A 26,691-nucleotide genomic window follows, 5' to 3' on the forward strand; every position below is an offset into this window, starting at 1 on the left:
TAATGTTTTTATCTCGTTCCCAGCTGCAAAAAAAGCATTAAATACGTAGATATAGTTGAGATTATACAGTGAGTACGGCGTCCATATTGTTTATTCTCGAATAATCTTGTTTGAAAATGCATTATTATACCTGGAATGGGGAAGGAGAGCACGCGCTACGTAAGATGGGGGCGGAGAAGAGGTGCCACAAACCCACGTGCTTTGGTAACAACGTATATTGTACGATATTAAGTACAGTAACTTTACAAGAACTCTTCAATATTTATCTTTCTCTTACACATTATATTTGGCCAAGAAATAAAATTTAAGGCGCATTTTGCTGTCTTAGGTAAAAACAGCAAGCATTACCTCAACCCCCGAGTTTGAAATTCTTCTATAGTGAGGGCAGCAGACTGACGTAGCACCCTTGAGAGCGAGCAAGATAGCAATATAGTTAAGTGATTTCAGGTAGGCAAAAATTGGAAGTGACCTATAGTACTAAGGTAAAAGCCCCAATATATGATCATATATTGGGGCTTTTACCTTATATCAAAATTAACTATAATAACTGAAGTTGCAAATGTACATGAGTCCAAAGTACTATACATTTTAACTCGGTAGTCAGTTCAGTAGCAACCTCTAACACAGTCGGTTGAGCACGTGAATTATTCACATTTTCTGAATTTCTTTGTACTTATTGTGTTAAAATTAAAACAATTTTTAAAAAAGTTATATAGTTAATAAAAGTGCTAGCATAATGTTTTGTGATAAGAACAATTTAAATTTATTGACTCTGCCAATTACGGACATCACGCAGATTAACCTGGGAGTTGCACGGTATCTTTTGGAGAGAAGATTAATTTGTGTTGATACGCTCATCGGCGGCAAAAACTTGCCAGTGAATGAACCAACGCTTCTTCACGTCGCAATTTGGAATGCGGATGAAAAATTGTTTCATTACTTGATGAACAAAGGTGCGAATATCCATAAGAGCTTCGAAACTTATGGAAGCGCTCTCCATGTCGCAGTATACAAGGCGACTTGGAACCTGCAGATTATTGATCGGTTGATCCAAGCAGGGGCCCCGATAGATGCACGAGAGTTCTCAAGACAATGGACTCCGTTACATGTTGCGTGTAGTTTAGGAAGAGCTGATATAGTCATGCTACTTCTAACTCGTGGAGCTGATATTAATGCAAAAATCAGCAGTGGAAGCCCGGTGCGATTACCTCCTGGGGACACACCTCTTCACGTGGCCATTGAATTTAACCAGGAGAAGATCGTGGAACTTCTTTGCCGGTGCAGGGCTGACGTTAACTCAGCTTCAGTGTACCGAGGAACTCCTCTTCCTTTCGCGGTTGCGGTCGGAAACTTCAAGATCGTGCAGCTGTTAATCAAGTACGGCGCGAATATTGATTTCGTTTCTACCATCCAAGGAAATGCTGCAAGAAGTTCAATATTTGGTGCAGAAGGAGTGGTTTCGTTGACTGCATTGCATGTGGCTGTTAATTTACAGAATAAAGAAATGGTGGAAATTCTGTTAATTAATGGAGCAGCCACAGACATGTCAGTCGGAACATTTGGAACTCCTCTCTACAGTGCTGTTCAGGGTGTCGAGAGTAAAATAGTGCACCATCTTTTGAACGCTGAAGCTGGCACTAAAATTCTGCGCCAAGAGAAGTTGGCGATTCAAAAATTGATTCGTGAAAACCATCCGGGTATTACTTCTTTTAGCCCGGACATGTCTTCGTTTATTTATTCAGCCCGGTCAAAAAAATATGTTAATCCTATGAATAAGTGAATAATTGTAAGAAATTTTTTTTAGTTTTATGACTGTTTTAGACATAGATTTTCATGAAAAACCTTAAATGACTTTAATTTTTTTAATTATTTTAATTGTTATTTATGTTTAATAACGAAAGCTTTTTTATATTTATTGATTGTGATCTTTGTACTGAGTTTTGTATTAAAAAAATCATTGTGATGTTGAAAAAACATTATTGTTAATACTCAGAAATTTAATGTAAAAAAATATACTTATTAAATACTTGTGATAAATAGGTTAATGATTCAATAATTTTGTCAAACAAATATAAACAAGCGCTTCAAATATTGTAAGATCATTATTTTTACATGGTTGTTATAAACAATCTATATTTTATGAATATGACTTTTATAATAAAATAATTTATTATCAAAACTATAAAAATTCGTTCCTAATTGAATTACCTTATATTCCTTTAAAAATTTTTTTAAATTCAAGTAATTGAAATACATCAATATAATTTTTTCATAATGATAATACTCAAATTATCAGACATCTGCCAATTTTTTTATTTTCATGACAAAAAATATTTAAAAAAATTTTTTGCGCTTGTAGTTTTTTTTCGAGATTTATTACAAAAATAAAAAAAATTGAAAGATTTCTGTTAATTTTACTATAATTTTTTTAATACATTTGTAAAAGGTAAGTTGATTATTTATAGTTTGATAGTTATAATAAGATGATTAAAAGTTTCATTTTTTATTTCAATACAGAGAATTTTTATTTATCATTTTTTAATTTTTTGGTAGATTTTTAATTTTTCGCTTAAACCGATTGATGCATCTTTTAAATATGATTAAAAAAAAAATTCATTTAGATACAAAAACATCAATGATTTCCAGAAAAAAAAACTTTTCAATTTTTTATAAAAAAAAAATCAGTGATTAATTAATTCCTAACTCACTTTTATTTTTTTGGTCAAAGATTAATATGTTTATATTTTTATACGGTCATATTTTATTAAAAATGTAAGTATATTGAACGATCAATAATAAAACATAAATTGTTATCAATTAACAGTTTAGTAGTAGCTACGTAAGTTTAATTAAAAATTCCACATTTTCCAATATAATTCTTACACTGTAAAAAAAAACCGGTGTGAGTCCATGCGGTGTACGGTGTTAAAAATTCCGGTGTTAAATTCAACACCGAAATCGGTGTAGCAGTAACACCGGTCGCGGTGTAAATATTTTTTTTCGGTGTTAAATCGGTGTTATAAATTTTCCGGTGTTGATAATATTTTAAGTAACACAATTTTTATAATTAAACTTTTTATGTTTAATAATTAAAGATAAATAATAAAAAAAAAGTTAATATTTAATTTAGAAAGTTTAAAATAATCTATATATATACAAGAGATTTCCACCTATATAGTCACTCATCACGATATCTCTGGAACCATTAGAGCTAAAGACTTGAAATTTGGTAGGAATATTCTTTTCACCGAGTAGAGGTCAGCTAAGAACGGATTTTACGAAATTCCACCCCCAAGAGGGGTTGCGGGGGTGTTAATTGAAAAAAATTCACATTTGAAAAATACAGCTCTTATAGGTATTAAACTTAGTCGGGATATTCTTTTTGGCATGTTTGAATTTACTAAGAACTAATTTTATGATATTCCACCCCAGAAGGGAATGCGGGGGCGTTGAAAATTAAAAAAAAATTTTTATCTTCCAATCTATAGCTTTTAGAACTCTGAAACTTGACCAAAAAATTTTTTTTAGCATCTTTGAGTTCACTAACAACTAATTTTATGATATTTCACCCCTAGAGGGAGTGCGGGGGCGTTAAAAATATTAAAAATTTGTATTTTCCAATCTATTGCTTTAAGAATTTTAAAACTTGGCCAAAATATTTTTTTTGGCATGTTTGAGTTTATCAAGAATTAATTTTATGATATTCAATTCCAAGAGGGTTGTGCGAGGGCGTTAAAAATTAAAAAAAAAATGTATATTCCAATCTATAGCTTTTAGAACTCTGAAACTAGGCTGGAATAGAGTTCGGGAATAATGCCCTTAGAAAAAATGCATGGTGTAAAATAAAAATAAAAAAAAAGTCAAAATATTTAATTAATAGCTGCAATAGATCAAAACTTGAAACGATTTTTTATTTCGTCCTGTTAAACAACCAAGAATAAATACTTATCTATATATATATAAGAGATTCCCACCTATATATTGACTCATCACGATATCTCTGGAACCATAAGGCGTAGCGACTTGAAATTTGGTAGGAATATTCCTTTCGCCGAGTAGAGGTCAGCTAAGAACGGATTTTACGAAATTCCACCCACAAGAGGGGTTACGGGGGCGTTAACAATAGAAAATTCCCATTTTTAACCTATAGCTCCTATCGACTTCAAATTTGGTAGGAATCTCCTATATGTGATGTAGAAATGATCTAAGAGCGAATTTTACGACAACCTACTCCCAATATGGATTGCAGAGGTGGACGTTAACAATGAAAATTAAAAATTTCCGACTTCTAGCTCCTACAGACTCCTAATTTTGTATGAATTTTGTGTAGGTGATGTAAAAATAATTTATGAACGAATTTTACGATATCCCACTCCACAGAGGAATGCGGGGGTGGGTCTTAACAATGAAAATTTTAAATTTTTTAGCTGTAGCTCCTAAAGGCTCAAAATTTGATAAGTATCTGCTATATGCGAGGTAGAAATGATCTAAGAGTGGATTTAATGACAGCCTACCCCCAATATGGATTGCGGGGGTGGGCGTTAACAATGAAAATTTTAAATTTCCGAGCTACAGCTCCGACAGACTCATAATTTTGTATGAATTTTCTGTAAGTAATGTAAAAATAATTTATGAACGAATTTTACGATATCCCTCCCCACAGGGGGGTGCGGAGGTGGGTTTTAACAATGAAAATTTTAAATTTTCGAGCTGTAGCTCCTATAAGCTCCAAATTTGAAAAGAATCTGCTATATGCGATAAACTGAAACTAAGGAAACGACCCAAAGTCGAAGAAAGTATTTACTAGCGTTATAGATTGAAATATAGATTAACTATCAAGTTGGAATAGTAAAATAAAACAATAAATTATAAAATTAGTGTAAGAAAAGTAGATTTAAGCGAAAGATGTATCAGAGTTTGTTAGACAAGCTGTACATCTGGTGCCAATAAATCTATATATATGTATATGAGATTTCCACCTATATATTGACTCATCACGATATCTCTTGAACCATAAGGCGTAGAGATTTGAAATTTTGTAGGAATATTCCTTTCGCCGAGTAGAGGTCAGCTAAGAACGGATTTTACGAAATTCCACCCACAAGGGGGGTTGCGGGGGCGTTGACAATGGAAAATTCCCATTTTTAAACTATAGCTCCTATCTACTCCAAATTTAGTAGGAATCTCCTATATGTGATGTAGAAATTATCTATGAGCGGATTTTATGATAACTCATCCCCAATAAAGATTGCGGGGTAGGGGTTAACAATGAAAATAAAAAATTTCTAAACTATAGCTCCTATAGGTTTCAAATTTGGTAGGAATCATTTATATGTGATCCAGAAATGATCTAATAGTGGATTCTATAACAACCTCCTCCAAATATGGATTGCGGGGGTGGGTGCTAACAATGAAAATTTTAAATTTCTAAGCTAAAGCTCCCACAGGCTCTAAATTTGGTAAGAATCTGCTATATTTGAGGTAGAAATGATCTAAGAGCGTATTTAATGATAACCTACTCCAAATATGGATTTCGGGGGTGGGTGTTAACAATTACAATTTTAAATTTCCGAGCTATAGCTCCTACAGACTCCAAATTCGGTGAGAGTCTTCTATGTGTGATGTAGAAGTGATCTAAATTAGGATTTCAATAAATTCTAACTTCAATAGCGATTGCGGGTTAATTTAACTTCCGGTATAATTTTCCTGTCAAGTTCAGCTAAGAATGGATTTTATTAAATTCCTCCCCCAAAGGGGTTTGCGACGGCGTTAACAATGAAAAATTCCCGTTCTTAAACTATAGTTTCTATCGACTCCAAATTTGGTAGGAATCTTCTGTAAGAGATATAGAAATAATCTATAAACGAATTTTACGATATCTCACCTGATAGGGGTTGCGGGGATGGGTATAAACAATGAAAATTTTGAATTTTAAAGTTGTAGCTCTTACAGACTCCAAATTTTGTAGGAACTTTCTGTAAGTGATGGAAAAATAATTTATGAACGAATTCTATGATATTCTACCTCAAAGAGAATTGCGGGGGCGTTAACAATAAAAAATTCCCGTTTGTAAACTACAGCTCCCATATATTCCAAATTGGGTAAGAATTTTTTGAAAGAGATGTAGAAATAATATACGAACGAATTTCACGATGGTTCACCTCACAGGGGTTTGTGGGGGTAGTTGTTAACAAATAAAATTTTTATTTTCAAAGCTATAGCTCCTACAGACCCCAAATTAAGTAAGAGTCTTCTACATATAATATAGAAATTATTTAAGAATGGACTTTACAACGAATTACCTCCAATAAGGATCGCAGGGGTGGGTGTTAACAATAAAAAATCTTAATTTCCAAAAATATAGCTTCTAAAAACTCTAAATTTGGTAAAAATCTTTTATTTCTCATGTAGAGATCATCTCACAATGAACTTCAATAAAGACTATTTCCGATAGGAATTGCGGGGATGGGTGCTAAAATCTAAAATTTTAATTTCCAAACTGTAACTTCTACAGACTCTAAATTTGGTGAGAATCTTTGTGTATGATGTCAAGTTCAGCTAAGAATGGATTTTCTCGAATTCTAACCCTACAAGGGATTGCGGGGGTGTTAACAATGAAAATCTCTCATTTCAAAACAAAAGTTTCTATGGACTTGAAGTTTTGTTGAAACCTTTTGTTTATAATGTAGAAATTTTCTCGAATAGGATCTCATGAAATTCCTCTCCCATATAAGAGTGTGGGAGTGATAATTGTCAAAAAATTTATACTTTTCAAATACAGTTCCTACAGATATAGAATTTGATAGAATCTCAAGAGAAACAGGAACTTACGGGAATGGCCTCCAAGGCCAACGGATTTAAATATTTTCCTTTTTTAATAATTATATTTTCTCACAACAATCGTCTCTTTGGCAGCGGCAAAAAAAGTCATTGTAAGGTTTCCAAAATTTAACTTAAAATGTAGCTATTCACTCAACGGACTAAGAATTTTACGTACATTTTATTTTTGCTGATCACATAACCCATGAATTGTTCTCTTATTACCGGATCGCGGGAACGTAACAGATTGAAATGAATGCATTTTCTAAGCACTTGAGATGTGAAAAAGGAATTTGGCTATTTATTCTAAGAGAATTCGTTAAAAACATGTACAAATAAGTTTCTATGAAAAATTGATGTCACGGAGGAAATTTAAATTAACGGCAAAATTCGTCACGCTTTAAGCTAGCCAAATTTCAATTTCACTTATGAGACGCTCAATTACTTTAACTGAAACTTTCAATGATCATTTCAAATTTTTTTCTTCGATTTAGTCATTATTCATTTTTGGAAAAAAACCACTGGAATGTCATAGTGATTGCACATTAAAATTTACAAGGAATATTAGCTAGAATAATCACAGGGATAAAAGGTACGGGCCAATCTGATGAAATTTGAAATCTGTACAAATCTAAACAATACTCCCATTAAATTTCAAGTCTAGATCTCTAAAAATACAATTCTATGAAGTGCTCAGCGCCCGGGAAAAAATGATCAGGACTGATCAGACCTGTTCATATCTGATCAGGCCTGAAATTAGACCTGAGCAGACCTGTTCATATCTGATCAGGCCTGAAATTAGACCTGAGCAGGCCTGTTCATGTATGATCAGGCCTGAAATTATACCTGATCAGACCTGTTCATGCCTGTTCATGTCTGAAGCATTAAATACGCTCAGACCTGATCAGACCTGTTCATGCCTGCTCATGTCTGTTCATGTCTGTAGCGTTAAATACGTTCAGATCTGATCAGACCTGTTCATGCCTGCTCATGTCTGTTCATGTCTGAAGCCTTAAATACGCTCAGACCTGATCAGACCTGTCCATGTCTGATATCTAGCCAACACTGAGAGACTTATTAAATATTAATTAAATTTCCTTAAATACTAATAAAAATTTTATTAAATACTAATAAATGTTTCTTAGTATGTAATGAATATTTATCTACATGTAATATAAAGAAAATTCATTAATCAACTAACTAACAAGTATTGATCAGTAATTAATTGAATAAATAATTAAGTAAAATTGAATTTTGTCGGAACTATATTTTGAAATACAAAGTCTACAACTGTTGTTATCCGAGTGGATGTTAATTTTTATGCACTTAAATTTAAAAATTTCACAAATGAATCGATAAGAGTTAGACATTATTTAATAAAATGAAAACAGAAGCAGAAAACCAGACAATGTAGGGACGCATTTGTTAAAAATAAAGACTATGATTTCATAAATTCAATCGAATATTTATTTATTTTTATTATTTAAAAGCACTACATGTGATTCGTCATGAAGAAAAAAAATAGGTTAGGTTAGGATGTCTTGTTAAAAATCTTAATACTATTTATTAAAAGACTTTACTGTGAAAATATATTTTGAATATATTATAATGAATTGATGAATATTAATTTTTTTTGAGATTATTTCTTTTAATGACTTAATATTCGTATTAATGACAGCAAACGAAAGCGTCGTTCGTGGTTATTTTAATAAACACATATTAGTATTTAAGAAAATTTTATTAAATACTTATGAAATTTTATTAAATACTAATATAATTTTATTTATATGAAATATAATTTTATTAATATTAACTAAATTTTTTTTCAAGTCCAAATAAACTGTTTTATTACTATTGAATAAAATTCTCTCTCAGTGTAGAACCATATGTTAATGGAGCGAAAAAAAATACATAGCCGTTCCGAATAAATCACTGTAATATATGATTAATTATTAATAATTAATAAATTAGGTATAGAACTCCGTTAACTATAAGGATAAATCATGTATAAAATTTGAATTACTTGAAGTAGCTCGAAAGATACTCTCAAGTTAAGATGAATCATTTGGTCAAGAGGTAAAGTGTCAGTCTGAAGAGCGCGAGGGGTACGGTTCGAATCCCCGTCGGCACCGATTTTTTTTTTTTTATGGACCTGATCGAGTCAGACATGAACAGATCTGATCAGACCTGAACATGCCTGGCCAGGTCTGATCAGACCCGGTCATTTTTCAGACCTGAAGACTCATGCCTGTTCATGTCTGATCAGATCTGATCATTTTTTCCCGGGCGGAGCGGGCGGGTAACAGCTAGTAAAATATAAAGTAGATAAAAATTTTTGATTAAAATAAATACACTGTAAAAAATTTCGATGTAAAAATGGACCCAGAGCACTTTACATGGCCGTGTAGTGTGAAATAATGGTGTGAAATTCTCCCGGTGTAAATTTTCGATCCGTGTTACTTTAACACCATTATTAAAGGACAATTTTAGGACATCATATAGATAATCAGAAACTCTAAAATAGTGGATTTTAGTAATTATTTCATAACTTTTAAATATTTTTTTTAAGATTTTCGGAATACTTCTAAGATAATTTTAGAATCAATGCAATTTATTTGAAGCAATTTAGTTAAAATTTTGTCCTTAAATCTTATGTGGAACCTTTTTTGAATAATCTTAAAACATTTTTTTAACTATTTGAGAACAAATTTTGAATACTTTTGAGACATTTTTCGGATATTTTTGAGACAATTTTGGAACATTTTTTGGACAGTTTTAGAGTGATTTTACAACAAATTTGAAACATTTTTAGAACAATTTTACGACAATTTTGAACGTTTTTTTAAATTATTTTCATATAGATAATTTATTTTTGCACAGCTGTAGATTTTTCATGTTTAAAACATCCATTATATTCACTGCTGCCAGATCGCGGGATTTTTAGCGTGCGTTTAGTGCTTGGGTAGTAGTAAAAAATCCCGCAACCTGGCTGCACTGATTATATTATGAGAAACATCATGGTTACGATAAAAATAATTATTATATTGTTCCTAAACATTTAATATTGTAAATACTATTTAACTTGTTGTATAACATTCATTAAATCGATTTCTGCGTAATTTTATAAATTTAAAATTCTTAAATAAATGTTACTTGTCTCATTTTGATAAATATTGAATATTAATTAATTGTGTTTTATGGATCATGTAATATTCATACTCCGATACGGTGGAAAATTATTCTACTGTTACACCGGTATTACACCAGTTTAACACCGGATTTTTAACACCGCAAAAGAGCGTCGCTACACCGCCCGGGAAAAAATGATCAGATCTGATCAGACATGAACAGGCATGAGTCTTCAGGTCTGAAAAATGACCGGGTCTGATCAGACCTGGCCAGGCATGTTCAGGTCTGATCAGATCTGTTCATGTCTGACTCGATCAGGTCCATAAAAAAAAAAAAATCGGTGCCGACGGGGATTCGAACCGTACACCTCGCGCTCTTCAGACTGACACTTTACCTCTTGACCAAATGACTCATCTTAACTTGAGAGTATCTTTCGAGCTACTTCAAGTAATTCAAATTTTATACATGATTTATCCTTATAGTTAACGGAGTTCTATACCTAATTTATTAATTATTAATAATTAATCATATATTACAGTGATTTATTCGGAACGGCTATGTATTTTTTTTCGCTCCATTAACATATGGTTCTACACTGAGAGAGAATTTTATTCAATAGTAATAAAACAGTTTATTTGGACTTTAAAAAAAATTTAGTTAATATTAATAAAGAATTATATTTCATATAAATAAAATTATATTAGTATTTAATAAAATTTCATAAGTATTTAATAAAATTTTCTTAAATACTAATATGTGTTTATTAAAATAACCAACGAACGACGCTTTCGTTTGCTGTCATTAATACGAATATTAAGTCATTAAAAGAAATAATCTCAAAAAAAAAATTAATATTCATCAATTAATTATAATATATTCAAATATATTTTCACAGTAAAGTCTTTTTAATAAATAGTATTAAGATTTTTTAACAAGACATCCTAACTCTAACCTATTTGTTTACTTCATGACGAATCACATGTAGAGATTTTAAATAATAAAAATAAATAAATATTCGATTGAATTTATGAAATCATAGTCTTTATTTTTAACAAATGCGTCCCTACATTGTCTGGTTTTCTGCTTCTGTTTTCATTTTATTAAATAATGTCTAACTCTTATCGATTCATTTGTGAAATTTTTAAATTTAAGTGCATAAAATTAACATCCACTCGGATAACAACAGTTGTAGACTTTGTATTTCAAAATATAGTTCCGACAAAATTCAACTCTTACTTAATTATTTATTCAATTAATTACTGATCAATACTTGTTAGTTAGTTGATTAATGAATTTTCTTTTATATTACATGTAGATAAATATTCATTACATACTAAGAAACATTTATTAGTATTTAATAAAATTTTTATTAGTATTTAAGGAAATTTAATTAATATTTAATAAATTTTTATTTGGGATTAGCCAATAAACGTTTTATTAAATAGTAATAAAATTTCCTCATTACTATTAAATAAAATTGTCTCTCAGTGTTGGCTAGATATCAGACATGGACAGGTCTGATCAGGTCTGAGCGTATTTAAGGCTTCAGACATGAACAGACATGAGCAGGCATGAACAGGTCTGATCAGATCTGAACGTATTTAACGCTTCAGACATGAGCAGGCATGAACAGGTCTGATCAGGTCTGAGCGTATTTAATGCTTCAGACATGAACAGGCATGAGCAGGCATGAACAGGTCTGATCAGGTCTGAGCGTATTTAATGCTTCAGACATGAACAGGCATGAACAGGTCTGATCAGGTATAATTTCAGGCCTGATCATACATGAACAGGCCTGCTCAGGTCTAATTTCAGGCCTGATCAGATATGAACAGGTCTGCTCAGGTCTAATTTCAGGCCTGATCAGATATGAACAGGTCTGATCAGTCCTGATCATTTTTTCCCGGGCGGTGTTACATAGCGGTATTAAAATGAGTCCAAAAGTTCATAAAAAATTTTTAAATCATAAATTTAATACTGTGAAAAAATTTTTTTTAATTTATCGAATTTTTCATGATCTTGGAAGAAAAAAATAGAATAGTATTCTGTCCCTGAAAAATCTCAATAACAATTAAAATAAATATGTATTTGTAAAATTTTTAAACTGTAAAAAAAATAGAAATATACAATTTTATAAAAATAATAAAAAAACAGTTGTCAATAACCGTATTTTTTTATTTATTCTGGCCGAAAAATAGTGGAGCTTCATGTCTTAATAATTTCCAAATTAAATTACTAAAAAATTTATTAATGAAATCAATAAATTCCATTCTACAAAAAAAAATCAATTAAAGAAAAATCTAAGGTTAAAAAAGAATAATTCTAAGTTTTTTTTGACACCATACTGTTTGGTGTCAAAGTTGGTGTGATATTTTGACTTAATCATTCAATGGTTTTACGGTGATTCATTTCATCCCATGTCAAAACCTTCCCAAAAATTAGTTGTCCCATGTCTGCGGTAAGGTTTTTTGGCTTCCAAAAGATATCGAAACTTGTGGAACAAACAATCTGATCAAGAGTAATGTTTTTATCTCGTTCCCAGCTGCAAAAAAAGCATTAAATACGTAGATATAGTTGAGATTATACAGTGAGTACGGCGTCCATATTGTTTATTCTCGAATAATCTTGTTTGAAAATGCATTATTATACCTGGAATGGGGAAGGAGAGCACGCGCTACGTAAGAAGGGGGCGGAGAAGAGGTGCCACAATTCCACGTGCTTTGGCAACAACGTATATTGTACGATATTAAGCACAGTAACTTTACAAGAACTCTTCAATATTTTTCAATATTTATCTCTCTCTTACATATTATATTTTAATGTTTTAGGTAAAAACAGCAATCATTACCCCGACTAGAATTTTATACGTAGCTACTACTAAACTGTTAATTAATAACAATTTATGTTTTATTATTGATCGTTCAATATACTTACATTTTCAATAAAATATGACCGTATAAAAATTTAAACATATTAATCTTTGACCAAAAAAATAAAAGTGAGTTAGGAATTAATTAATCACTAATTTTTTTTTTATAAAAAATTGAAAAGTTTTTTTTCTGGAAATCATTGATGTTTTTGTATCTAAATGAATTTTTTTTTAATCATATTTAAAAGATGCATCAATCGGTTTAAGCGAAAAATTAAAAATCTACCAAAAAATTAAAAAATGATAAATAAAAATTCTCTGTATTAAAATAAAAAATTAAATTTTTAATCATCTTATTATAATTATCAAACTATAAATAATCAACTTACCTTTTACAAATGTATTAAAAAAATTATAGTAAAATTAACAGAAATCTTTCATTTTTTTTTATTTTTGTAATAAATCTCGAAAAAAAACTACAAGCGCAAAAAATTTTTTTAAATATTTTTTGTCATAAAAATAAAAAAATTGGCAGATGTCTGATAATTTGAGTATTATCATTATGAAAAAATTATATTGATGTATTTCAAATACTTGAATTTAAAAAAAATTTTAAAGGAATATACGGTAATTCAATAAGGAACGAATTTTTATAGTTTTAATAATAAATTATTTTATTATAAAAGTCATATTCATAAAATATAGATTGTTTATAACAACCATGTAAAAATAATGATCTTACAATATTTGAAGCGCTTGTTTATATTTGTTTGACAAAATTATTGAATCATTAACCTATTTATCACAAGTATTTAATAAGTATATTTTTTTACATTAAATTTCTGAGTATTAACAATAATGTTTTTTCAACATCACAATGATTTTTTTAATACAAAACTCAGTACAAAGATCACAATCAATAAATATAAAAAAGCTTTCGTTATTAAACATAAATAACAATTAAAATAATTAAAAAAATTAAAGTCATTTAAGGTTTTTCATGAAAATCTATGCCTAAAACAGTCATAAAACTAAAAAAAATTTCTTAATAATTTCCAAATTAAATTACTAAAAAATTTATTAATGAAATCAATAAATTCCATTCTACAAAAAAAAATCAATTAAAGAAAAATCTAAGGTTAAAAAAGAATAATTCTAAAAATTTTTATTGACACCATACTGTTTGGTGTCAAAGTTGGTGTGATATTTTGACTTAATCATTCAATGGTTTTACGGTGATTCATTTCATCCCATGTCAAAACCTTCCCAAAAATTAGTTGTCTCATGTCTGCGGTAAGGTTTTTTGGCTTCCAAAAGATATCGAAACTTGTGGAACAAACAATCTGATCAAGAGTAATGTTTTTATCTCGTTCCCAGCTGCAAAAAAAGCATTAAATACGTAGATATAGTTGAGATGATACAGTGAGTACGGCGTCCATATTGTTTATTCTCGAATAATCTTGTTTGAAAATGCATTATTATACCTGGAATGGGGAAGGAGAGCACGCGCTACGTAAGATGGGGGCGGAGAAGAGGTGCCACAAACCCACGTGCTTTGGTAACAACGTATATTGTACGATATTAAGTACAGTAACTTTACAAGAACTCTTCAATATTTATCTTTCTCTTACACATTATATTTGGCCAAGAAATAAAATTTAAGGCGCATTTTGCTGTCTTAGGTAAAAACAGCAAGCATTACCTCAACTTCCGAGTTTGAAATTCTTCTATAGTGAGGGCAGCAGACTGGCGTAGCGCCCTTGAGAGCGAGCAAGATAGCAATATAGTTAAGTGATTTCAGGTAGGCAAAAATTGGAAGTGACCTATAGTACTAAGGTAAAAGCCCCAATATATGATCATATATTGGGGCTTTTACCTTATATCAAAATTAACTATAATTACTGAAGTTGCAAATGTACATGAGTCCAAAGTACTATACATTTTAACTCGGTAGTCAGTTCAGTAGCAACCTCTAACACAGTCGGTTGAGCACGTGAATTATTCACATTTTCTGAATTTCTTTGTACTTATTGTGTTAAAATTAAAACAATTTTTAAAAAAGTTATATAGTTAATAAAAGTGCTAGCATAATGTTTTGTGATAAGAACAATTCAAATTTATTGACTCTGCCAATTACGGACATCACGCAGATTAACCTGGGAGTTGCACGGTATCTTTTGGAGAGAAGATTAATTTGTGTTGATACGCTCATCGGCGGCAAAAACTTGCCAGTGTATGAACCAACGCTTCTTCACGTCGCAATTTGGAATGCGGATGAAAAATTGTTTCATTACTTGATGAACAAAGGTGCGAATATCCATAAGAGCTTCGAAACTTATGGAAGCGCTCTCCATGTCGCAGTATACAAGGCGACTTGGAACCTGCAGATTATTGATCGGTTGATCCAAGCAGGGGCCCCGATAGATGCACGAGAGTTCTCAAGACAATGGACTCCGTTACATGTTGCGTGTAGTTTAGGAAGAGCTGATATAGTCATGCTACTTCTAACTCGTGGAGCTGATATTAATGCAAAAATCAGCAGTGGAAGCCCGGTGCGATTACCTCCTGGGGACACACACCTCTTCACGTGGCCATTGAATTTAACCAGGAGAAGATCGTGGAACTTCTTTGCCGGTGCAGGGCTGACGTTAACTCAGCTTCAGTGTACCGAGGAACTCCTCTTCCTTTCGCGGTTGCGGTCGGAAACTTCAAGATCGTGCAGCTGTTAATCAAGTACGGCGCGAATATTGATTTCGTTTCTACCATCCAAGGAAATGCTGCAAGAAGTTCAATATTTGGTGCAGAAGGAGTGGTTTCGTTGACTGCATTGCATGTGGCTGTTAATTTACAGAATAAAGAAATGGTGGAAATTCTGTTAATTAATGGAGCAGCCACAGACATGTCAGTCGGAACATTTGGAACTCCTCTCTACAGTGCTGTTCAGGGTATCGAGAGTAAAATAGTGCACCATCTTTTGAACGCTGAAGCTGGCACTAAAATTCTGCGCCACGAGAAGTTGGCGATTCAAAAATTGATTCGTGAAAACCATCCGGGTATTACTTCTTTTAGCCCGGACATGTCTTCGTTTATTTATTCAGCCCGGTCAAAAAAATATGTTAACCCTATGAATAAGTGAATAATTGTAAGAAATTTTTTTTAGTTTTATGACTGTTTTAGGCATAGATTTTCATGAAAAACCTTAAATGACTTTAATTTTTTTAATTATTTTAATTGTTATTTATGTTTAATAACGAAAGCTTTTTTATATTTATTGATTGTGATCTTTGTACTGAGTTTTGTATTAAAAAAATCATTGTGATGTTGAAAAAACATTATTGTTAATACTCAGAAATTTAATGTAAAAAAATATACTTATTAAATACTTGTGATGAATAGGTTAATGATTCAATAATTTTGTCAAACAAATATAAACAAGCGGTTCAAATATTGTAAGACCATTATTTTTACATGGTTGTTATAAACAATCTATATTTTATGAATATGACTTTTATAATAAAATAATTTATTATTAAAACTATAAAAATTCGTTCCTTATTGAATTACCTTATATTCCTTTAAAATTTTTTTTAAATTCAAGTATTTGAAATACATCAATATAATTTTTTCATAATGATAACCCGGGAAAAAATGATCAGATCTGATCAGACATGAACAGGCATGAGTCTTCAGGTCTGAAAAATGACCGGGTCTGATCAGACCTGGCCAGGCATGTTCAGGTCTGATCAGATCTGTTCATGTCTGACTCGATCAGGTCCATAAAAAAAAAAAAATCGGTGCCGACGGGGATTCGAACCGTACACCTCGCGCTCTTCAGACTGACACTTTACCTCTTGACCAAATGACTCATCTTAACTTGAGAGTATCTTTCGAGCTACTTCAAGTAATTCAAATTTTATACATGATTTATCCTTATAGTTAACGGAGTTCTATACCTAATTTATTAATTATTAATAATTAATCATATATTACAGTGATTTATTCGGAACGGCTATGTATTTTTTTTCGCTCCATTAACATATGGTTCTACACTGAGAGAGAATTTTATTCAATAGTAATAAAACAGTTTATTTGGACTTGAAAAAAAATTTAGTTAATATTAATAAAATTATATTTCATATAAATAAAATTATATTAGTATTTAATAAAATTTCATAAGTATTTAATAAAATTTTCTTAAATACTAATATGTGTTTATTAAAATAACCACGAACGACGCTTTCGTTTGCTGTCATTAATACGAATATTAAGTCATTAAAAGAAATAATCTCAAAAAAAAAAAAAAAAAATTAATATTCATCAATTAATTATAATATATTCAAATATATTTTCACAGTAAAGTCTTTTAATAAATAGTATTAAGATTTTTAACAAGACATCCTAACCTAACCTATTTGTTTACTTCATGACGAATCACATGTAGAGATTTTAAATAATAAAAATAAATAAATATTCGATTGAATTTATGAAATCATAGTCTTTATTTTTAACAAATGCGTCCCTACATTGTCTGGTTTTCTGCTTCTGTTTTCATTTTATTAAATAATGTCTAACTCTTATCGATTCATTTGTGAAATTTTTAAATTTAAGTGCATAAAAATTAACATCCACTCGGATAACAACAGTTGTAGACTTTGTATTTCAAAATATAGTTCCGACAAAATTCAATTTTACTTAATTATTTATTCAATTAATTACTGATCAATACTTGTTAGTTAGTTGATTAATGAATTTTCTTTATATTACATGTAGATAAATATTCATTACATACTAAGAAACATTTATTAGTATTTAATAAAATTTTTATTAGTATTTAAGGAAATTTAATTAATATTTAATAAATTTTTATTTGGGATTAGCCAAATAAACGTTTTATTAAATAGTAATAAAATTTCATTACTATTAAATAAAATTGTCTCTCAGTGTTGGCTAGATATCAGACATGGACAGGTCTGATCAGGTCTGAGCGTATTTAAGGCTTCAGACATGAACAGACATGAGCAGGCATGAACAGGTCTGATCAGATCTGAACGTATTTAACGCTTCAGACATGAGCAGGCATGAACAGGTCTGATCAGGTCTGAGCGTATTTAATGCTTCAGACATGAACAGGCATGAGCAGGCATGAACAGGTCTGATCAGGTCTGAGCGTATTTAATGCTTCAGACATGAACAGGCATGAACAGGTCTGATCAGGTATAATTTCAGGCCTGATCATACATGAACAGGCCTGCTCAGGTCTAATTTCAGGCCTGATCAGATATGAACAGGTCTGCTCAGGTCTAATTTCAGGCCTGATCAGATATGAACAGGTCTGATCAGTCCTGATCATTTTTTCCCGGGTAATACTCAAATTATCAGACATCTGCCAATTTTTTTATTTTTATGACAAAAAATATTTAAAAAAATTTTTTGCGCTTGTAGTTTTTTTTCGAGATTTATTACAAAAATAAAAAAAAATGAAAGATTTCTGTTAATTTTACTATAATTTTTTTAATACATTTGTAAAAGGTAAGTTGATTATTTATAGTTTGATAATTATAATAAGATGATTAAAAATTTAATTTTTTATTTTAATACAGAGAATTTTTATTTATCATTTTTTAATTTTTTGGTAGATTTTTAATTTTTCACTTAAACCGATTGATGCATCTTTTAATTTCTGTCATTTTTTTTAATATGATTAAAAAAAAATTCATTTAGATACAAAAACATCAATGATTTCCAGAAAAAAAAACTTTTCAATTTTTTATAAAAAAAAAATTAGTGATTAATTAATTCCTAACTCACTTTTATTTTTTTGGTCAAAGATTAATATGTTTATATTTTTATACGGTCATATTTTATTGAAAATGTAAGTATATTGAACGATCAATAATAAAACATAAATTGTTATTAATTAACAGTTTAGTAGTAGCTACGTAAGTTTCATTAAAAATTTCACATTTTCCAATATAATTCTTACACTGTAAAAAAAAACCGGTGTGAGTCCATGCGGTGTACGGTGTTAAATTCAACACCGAAATCGGTGTAGCAGTAACACCGGTCGCGGTGTAAATATTTTTTTTCGGTGTTAAATCGGTGTTATAAATTTTCCGGTGTTGATAATATTTTAAGTAACACAATTTTTATAATTAAACTTTTTATGTTTAATAATTAAAGATAAATAATAAAAAAAAAAGTTAATATTTAATTTAGAAAGTTTAAAATAATAAAATATAAAGTAGATAAAAGTTTTTGATTAAAATAAATACACTGTAAAAAATTTCGATGTAAAAATGGACCCAGAGCACTTTACATGGCCGTGTAGTGTGAAATTCTCCCGGTGTAAATTTTCGATCCGTGTTACTTTAACACCATTATTAAAGGACAATTTTAGGACATCATATAGATAATCAGAAACTCTAAAATAGTGGATTTTAGTAATTATTTCATAACTTTTAAATATTTTTTTTAAGATTTTCGGAATACTTCTAAGATAATTTTAGAATCAATGCAATTTATTTGAAGCAATTTAGTTAAAATTTTGTCCTTAAATCTTATGTGGAACCTTTTTTGAATAATCTTAAAACATTTTTTTAACTATTTGAGAACAAATTTTGAATACTTTTGAGACATTTTTCGGATATTTTTGAGACAATTTTGGAACATTTTTTGGACAGTTTTAGAGTGTTTTTACAACAAATTTGAAACATTTTTAGAACAATTTTACGACAATTTTGAACGTTTTTTTAAATTATTTTCATATAGATAATTTATTTTTGCACAGCTGTAGATTTTTCATGTTTAAAACATCCATTATATTCACTGCTGCCAGATCGCGGGATTTTTAGCGTGCGTTTAGTGCTTGGGTAGTAGTAAAAAATCCCGCAACCTGGCTGCACTGATTATATTATGAGAAACATCATGGTTACGATAAAAATAATTATTATATTGTTCCTAAACATTTAATATTGTAAATACTATTTAACTTGTTGTATAACATTCATTAAATCGATTTCTGCGTAATTTTATAAATTTAAAATTCTTAAATAAATGTTACTTGTCTCATTTTGATAAATATTGAATATTAATTAATTGTGTTTTATGGATCATGTAATATTCATACTCCGATACGGTGGAAAATTATTCTACTGTTACACCGGTATTACACCAGTTTAACACCGGATTTTTAACACCGCAAAAGAGCGTCGCTACACCGGTGTTACATAGCGGTATTAAAATGAGTCCAAAAGTTCATAAAAAATTTTTAAATCATAAATTTAATACTGTGAAAAAATTTTTTTTAATTTATCGAATTTTTCATGATCTTGGAAGAAAAAAATAGAATAGTATTCTGTCCCTGAAAAATCTCAATAACAATTAAAATAAATATGTATTTGTAAAATTTTTAAACTGTAAAAAAAATAGAAATATACAATTTTATAAAAATAATAAAAAAACAGTTGTCAATAACCGTATTTTTTTATTTATTCTGGCCGAAAAATAGTGGAGCTTCATGTCTTGATGATTCAAGAACTTCAATATTTATCTCTCTCTTACATATTATATTTTAATGTTTTAGGTAAAAACAGCAATCATTACCCCGACTAGAATTTTAGTGAGGCATGCCGAAAAATCAGTTCGGGGCGAAGTTGGCTTTCCGAACTTAGGCTAGACCAATTTGGATTTTATTTGTTTTAAATTAGGCAAGCCGAACATTGGTATGCCAAAAGAATTCCACATTCGATGTAATCTCGTAATACAAGGCGACTTGGAACCTGCGGATTATTGATCGGTTGATCCAAGCAGGGGTCCCGATAAACGCACGAGAGTTTTCGAGGCAATGGACTCCATTACATGTTGCGTGTTATTTAGGAAGAGATGACATAGTCATGCTACTTCTAACACATGGGACTGAGGTTAATTCAACCATCAACAGTAGAAGCCCGGTACGATTACCTTCTGGAGAGACACCCCTTCACGTGGCCATTGAATTCAACCAGGAGAAGATAGTGGAACTTCTGTGCCGGTGCAAGGTGGGCATCAACTTAGCTTCGGTGTACCGGGGAACTCCTCTTTCTTTTGCGGTTGCAGTCGGAAACTTCAAGATCGTGCAACTGTTAATTAACTGCGGCGCGGATGTTGATTATGTTTTCACCATCCAAGGAAGCGCTGCAAGACGTTCGATGTTGAGTGCAGAAGGAGATATTTCGTTGACTGCATTGCATGTGGCTGTTAATTTACAGAATATAGGAATGGTGGAAATTCTGTTAATTAATGGAGCAGCCATAGACATGTCAGTCGGAACATTTGGAACTCCTCTCTACAGTGTTGTTCAGCATGTCGACAGTAAAATAGTGCACCATCTCTTGAATGCTGGAGCCAGCGATAATATTCTTCGCCAAGAGAAGTTGGCGATTCAAAATTTGATTCGTAAAAACCATCCGGATATCACTTCATTAAGCCCGGACATCTCTTCATTTATTTATTTAACCCGGTCAAAAAAATGTGTTAACCCTATGAAAAAGTGAATAATTTTAAGAAATTTTTTTTGGTTTTATGACTGTTTTAGGTATAGAATATCATGAAAAACCTTAAATCACTTTAATTTTTTTAATTATATTTTCATTGTTATTTATGTTTAATAACGAAAGCTTTTTTATATTTATTGATTAGTGATATTTGTACTGAGTTTTGTATTGAAAAAATCACTGTGATGTTAAAAAAACATTATTGTTAATAATCAGGAATTTAATGTTAAAAAATATACTTATACATACTTGTGATAAATAGGTTAATATTTCAATAATATTGTCAAAAAAATATAAAGAAGCCGTTCAAATGTAGTAAGACCATTTTTTACATGGTTGTTATAAACAATCTATATTTTATGAATATGACTTTTATAATAAAATAATTTATTATTAAAACTATACGAATAATTTCATTTTTAAATTACCCTAATATTCCTTCAAAATTTTTTTAAATTTAAGTAATTGAAATACATCTGACAATTTTTTTATTTTTTTAAATTACAGGAAATTTTAATTTATTATTTTTTTTTGGTAGATTTTTAATTTTTTGCTTAATAATCCGATAGATGCTTCTTTTAATTTCAAAGTCATTTTAATGATTACAATTTTTAAAAAATTTATTTAAATAAAAAACATCAATGATTTCCAGAAAAAAAAATTTTTTGATTTTTTATAGAAAAAAAAAAATAGTAAAGTCATTAATTAATTCATAACTTACTTTTATTTTTTTGGTTAAAGATTATATTGTTTAACAGGTGCTATAAGATACTAGTATCTTTATACAATATTTTATTGAAAATATAAGTATATTGAAGAATCAATAATAAAACATAAACTGTTATCAATCAACAGTTTAGCAGTAGCTACGCAAATTTCATAAAAAAAATCCGTATTTTCTAGAGTATAATTCTTATTAATTAATATTGAACTATAATATGAACTTCATAAAAGACAACAGTACAATTTTTATTTAAAATAAACAATTGCCATTAAAAATTTTTATGTTCATATCATATTTACAATATTATAAACATGATCCAATAATCATTATCAGTTGTCAGGTCAAATAATAGTCATAAATCCACTAAATAATTCAAAAATTTACCAAAATTCTTGAGCAAGCAGCGGCCATATTACTTTTAATTATGATACTGAAATTATAGCCGACAACGGTCAATTTTTATAACAAATTAATTACATTAAAAAAAATCATTCTAAAAATTTTCACCAATAATTTTTTTTTTTATTTTTACAAGTGGAATTTTTTTATTAAACATTTTTCATAACAATTTCATTTTTATAAAATTATAAAAAAAATTCTAATGATTGTAATCTTTTAATTTTATCCTCCATTTCAAAACTCAATTCAATTTCATCATCTAGCGGAATTTCTAGTTACTACGACTGAACTCAACAGTTAAATAAAATTTCTATATTCCCGACAAAAAACATATGTATATATGCATATTTCCACGTTCCATCGACACACACAAATTAATCGTGAAAAAATTCCGTTCGAGACAAGACCTATAATAATAACTTTCTCAAGTAGTTTGTTTAAAATATAGTTATTTATATTAAAAAGTGTCTTAATAACAAAGTTTGTAGTCTTGACACTAGGCTACTTACTTTTAATAACAATCTTGGTTTTTAAATTAATATTAATATAATTAAAAATATATACACTTTTATATACAAATATATTTATATATATGTGCAGCATAGGTTTAAAGCATACACAAAATCTCGATCAACGAGACTAGTTTTAACTAGTGCTTGTAAAAAAGTTATTTTTCAAGTTCACCATGGCTGGATTTACAGAAAGTGCTTTGGTTAAAAAATTGCTGGACTTAAATCCGTCACAGCAAAGTATCCAGACTTTATCGTTGTGGTTGATTCATCATAGAAAACATCATAGTACTATAGTTAAAGTTTGGTACAGAGAAATGTGCAAAGGTACAAATAATTAATAAAACAAAAATAAATAAAATAACAAAAGTATACTAATATTTTATTGTACATAAATTTAAATTATTTATAAATAAAAAACATTTGTTAATGTTGAAATAATATTTTTAATTATTTTCCTGTTGGTTATTCTGACAAGATACTCTTTTTATTTATTTATTTATTTTATTGTATATTTTCTAGCCAGAGACAATCGTAAGTTGATGTTCATGTATCTGGCAAATGATGTAATACAGAACAGCAAGAAAAAAGGTCCGGAATTTGGTAAAGAGTACGAAGTATTTTTGCCAAAAGCTTTTGAGCACATGAAAGGATTTGATGAAAAAACTCGGGAGAGATTGAATAGACTGCTTCAGATTTGGGAAGAACGGGGTGTTTATGATAAAGCACAAATTTTGGAGTTAAAAACAGCGTTAGACTCTGCTAATGAACCTACCAAGGAACCTGGTACTCCTCCTCCAAGAAAAAAGCCAAAAATTGAGGAAAAAATCAAAGTTAAGGTATTGTACGATTTTTTTTAAATAAATAGTATGTAGATGAATTAAGCTAACTAGTTCTTAAATATTATTATAAGTTATGATTGTTTGATCAATAATCATTCGGTTTATTCTACAGACATCAACGCCTAAAGTTGAAAAGAAAGAGAAAAAGGATAAAAAAGAAAAAAAAGAACGGAAAAAATCAGAGACTGAAGTTGAAGTTGATGGTACCAAAGAATTACATGTTACACTGAGTCCTAGAACACCTGCTGGAGATCCGCCAGAAACTGAAGAGCTTATTAAAGCTTTGATGGTAAGATTTAATTTTTATGATTTAATTCTAAACGTAGACAAACATTTTTAATTAGATTTTAAAAAAATATACAAAGTTTGTAGTTTAAAATACTATTTTACTTTCATAAATAAATACTATTTATAGAAATGTCTTTGACTCCAAAAATTAATGATAAAGTTTTATATTTATTTTAAATAAATTTAAAGAGGCTGTAAAAAGACATATTGAATGTGTTAAAAATAAAACATGACCCAGATTTCATTTTTTTTTTTGGACATAGATAACATTTTACAGTTACTTATGACATTGAATTAAAATTTTCTCAGTAACTAGATCGAGAATTATATAAAAAATTTTTTAAAATATACAATCGTGGTCATTAATTTAAGTATGTTTTTAATATTACTGGAAAATAGCAGTTTGTAAACTAAAACGTTTATTAATTCTAAATTTGAAAATTAGTTGATAATGTCATTTGTAAAATTAGTCGCAAATAAAAAATGATATTAATAAAATTAGCGAAATGCAAATTTCACCAAATATAAATTCAGTCATTTATAAAATAGCAAAAATCTGTGGCTACGTGAATTTAGCCAATTCTTATTGCAGAAACTTATAAATTTAGCCGATTGTAAACTTAGTGAATTGTAAAATTAGCAGTTTCTAAATCTCTAGTAATTCTTGAACGGATCGACGGATCAAAAAACGATTTGAGGCATCTAAAAGGACTTACATAAATTTAGTTTTTCTAAAAATTAGAACAGATTCGACCGACTTATTCAAAAGTTATAAGAAGTTTAAAAACGGCTAATTTTACAATTCACAAAATTTAAAATCGGCTAATTTTATAAGTTTCTGCCGTAAGAATTGGTTAAATTCACGTAGCCACAGATTTTTGCTTTTAACTATTTTATAAATGACTGAATTTATATTTGGTAAAATTTCCATTTCGCTAATTTCATTAATATCATTTTTTATTTGCGACTAATTTTACAAATGACATTATCAACTAATTTTTAAATTTAGAGTTAATAAACTTACGAGTTTACAAATGGATATTTTCCAGTAAACTTAAAAATATACTTAAATTAATGACCACGATTGTAGTAATAATGTTGACAAAATGTATAATGTCTAATATTTTTTTTAAAGGATTTGGAGAACACAGCATCCTCGGACGCAAACGTGAGAGAAAGAATAGCGTCACTACCTCCAGAAGTATCAGAAGTGTCTTTACTAGCTAATTTAGCAGATCGTTCAGCGGCAGACCAATTGAGCATTGCAGTCAATGAAGCCGCTACATTACTCGCTGACTACAATGGACGTTTGCAAGCTGAAATGGAGGACCGTCGAAGACTATTAACAATGCTCAGGGATTATACTTTAGCACAAAGGCAATTGCTACAACAAGCACAAACAACACTCGATGTAATTTATTTTTATTCCTTATACTTAAATATTTAAATTATTTTTTACAATAATTATATTGATAATTTTTTTTACAGGATTACAAAGAAAAGTTAAAAAAGATATGTGCAGTACGGGCTGAAGTAAAGTCACACATTTCAAATCTACCAGATTTAACGCAGTTACCAGACGTTACTGGTGGTTTAGCACCGTTACCATCCGCCGGAGATCTTTTTTCACTTCACTAGTAAACGCTTATACTAATTATTAAATTGAAAAATAATTTTTACACTTAATTAGTTAGTTATTGAATAGATATAAAATTAAAAAACAACAGAAGTATATTAACGACACTTGAAATCGTTGAACAAAATTTTATTTAACGTAAATTCAATACTTTTATCAATCGACTATTTAATTCGTTTTAATTAATCTGTTGATTAATAGATATATAGATTGATGAATTAATTAATTAATTAATTAATTAATTTAACTGAGATGACTCTTGATAAAGGCAGATCACAAACTTCCTCATGACGCTGTGATTTTTTTTCAAACAAATGAAAAAAAAGTTTTATTGAACAAAGTTTATAATTAAATCAAGCAAAGCTAAACTGACAAATAAATAATTATTAAATTGTATCTATGGGAGCTTCCTAAAAATAATATTATTGAATCAAGATTTAAGTAAATAATTTTATGCTAAGTATGAGAGCTTGAAAGAATGTATTTTTAATGACCGCGAATGCTTTTTAATATTAATTATTTAATTACTATATCATCATTAATAATGTACACTTAATGATGTTATATTTTTCTCATGTCATGAGGTAATTGATTTTGAATAAATTTATTCTATGTTATATTTAGAAAAATAATTAGTTTGGAATTAAAACTATTCGCTTTAGTTTTTTTTTTTAATTTTAAAAAACTATCGAATATTTAAATTTAATTATTGAAATAATTTCTGTATATTTTTCTGACTATGAATTAATAGTCTATTAGTTGTAAATATGTACCTTTAGATAATTAAATAAAAATCATTTTTATTATAATTATTTTCAAATTAATATACGAACGACTATTATTATATTTTTGAATTCTTTAAATGGTAAATAAAAAATTATAAAATTTACTTATCTAATTTATTTAAGTAATTTAAAATCTAAGATATTTTATTAACTTTTACAA

The 26,691-nt window shown here is 29.2% G+C and overlaps 2 protein-coding genes across 2 annotated transcripts; both read left to right on the top strand.

Annotated features, from left to right (window-relative positions):
* Positions 1-748: 748 nt before the first annotated feature.
* Positions 749-21,348, top strand: LOC123259085 (putative ankyrin repeat protein RF_0381). Its single transcript, XM_044719352.1, has 3 exons — positions 749-1,697; positions 14,888-15,186; positions 20,584-21,348. The coding sequence occupies exons 1-3, from the start codon at positions 944-946 to the stop codon at positions 21,346-21,348; spliced, it is 1,818 nt and encodes a 605-aa protein (XP_044575287.1). The 5' UTR covers positions 749-943.
* Positions 21,349-22,821: 1,473 nt separating this feature from the next.
* On the top strand, positions 22,822-26,126 carry LOC123259236 (regulation of nuclear pre-mRNA domain-containing protein 1B). The gene is made up of 6 exons (XM_044719577.1): positions 22,822-22,899; positions 23,072-23,307; positions 23,503-23,819; positions 23,935-24,111; positions 25,246-25,521; positions 25,599-26,126. Exons 2-6 carry the CDS (start codon positions 23,157-23,159, stop codon positions 25,746-25,748), a joined length of 1,071 nt encoding a protein of 356 aa, XP_044575512.1. The 5' UTR covers positions 22,822-22,899; positions 23,072-23,156; the 3' UTR covers positions 25,749-26,126.
* Positions 26,127-26,691: the final 565 nt, after the last annotated feature.

This window comes from Cotesia glomerata, linkage group LG2, assembly GCF_020080835.1.
Source record: "Cotesia glomerata isolate CgM1 linkage group LG2, MPM_Cglom_v2.3, whole genome shotgun sequence".
Lineage (NCBI taxonomy): Eukaryota > Metazoa > Arthropoda > Insecta > Hymenoptera > Braconidae > Cotesia > Cotesia glomerata.

Coding starts and splice junctions, on each gene's coding strand:
- LOC123259085 (XM_044719352.1), top strand. CDS start 944: ATGAACAAAGGTGCGAATATCCATAAGAGCTTCGAAACTTATGGAAGC. Junction 1,698..14,887: donor GATTCGTGAAAACCATCCGG/GTATTACTTCTT, acceptor AAAGTTATATAG/TTAATAAAAGTGCTAGCATA. Junction 15,187..20,583: donor TCCATGTCGCAGTATACAAG/GCGACTTGGAAC, acceptor TCGTAATACAAG/GCGACTTGGAACCTGCGGAT.
- LOC123259236 (XM_044719577.1), top strand. CDS start 23,157: ATGGCTGGATTTACAGAAAGTGCTTTGGTTAAAAAATTGCTGGACTTA. Junction 23,820..23,934: donor AGGAAAAAATCAAAGTTAAG/GTATTGTACGAT, acceptor TTTATTCTACAG/ACATCAACGCCTAAAGTTGA. Junction 25,522..25,598: donor AAGCACAAACAACACTCGAT/GTAATTTATTTT, acceptor TTTTTTTTACAG/GATTACAAAGAAAAGTTAAA.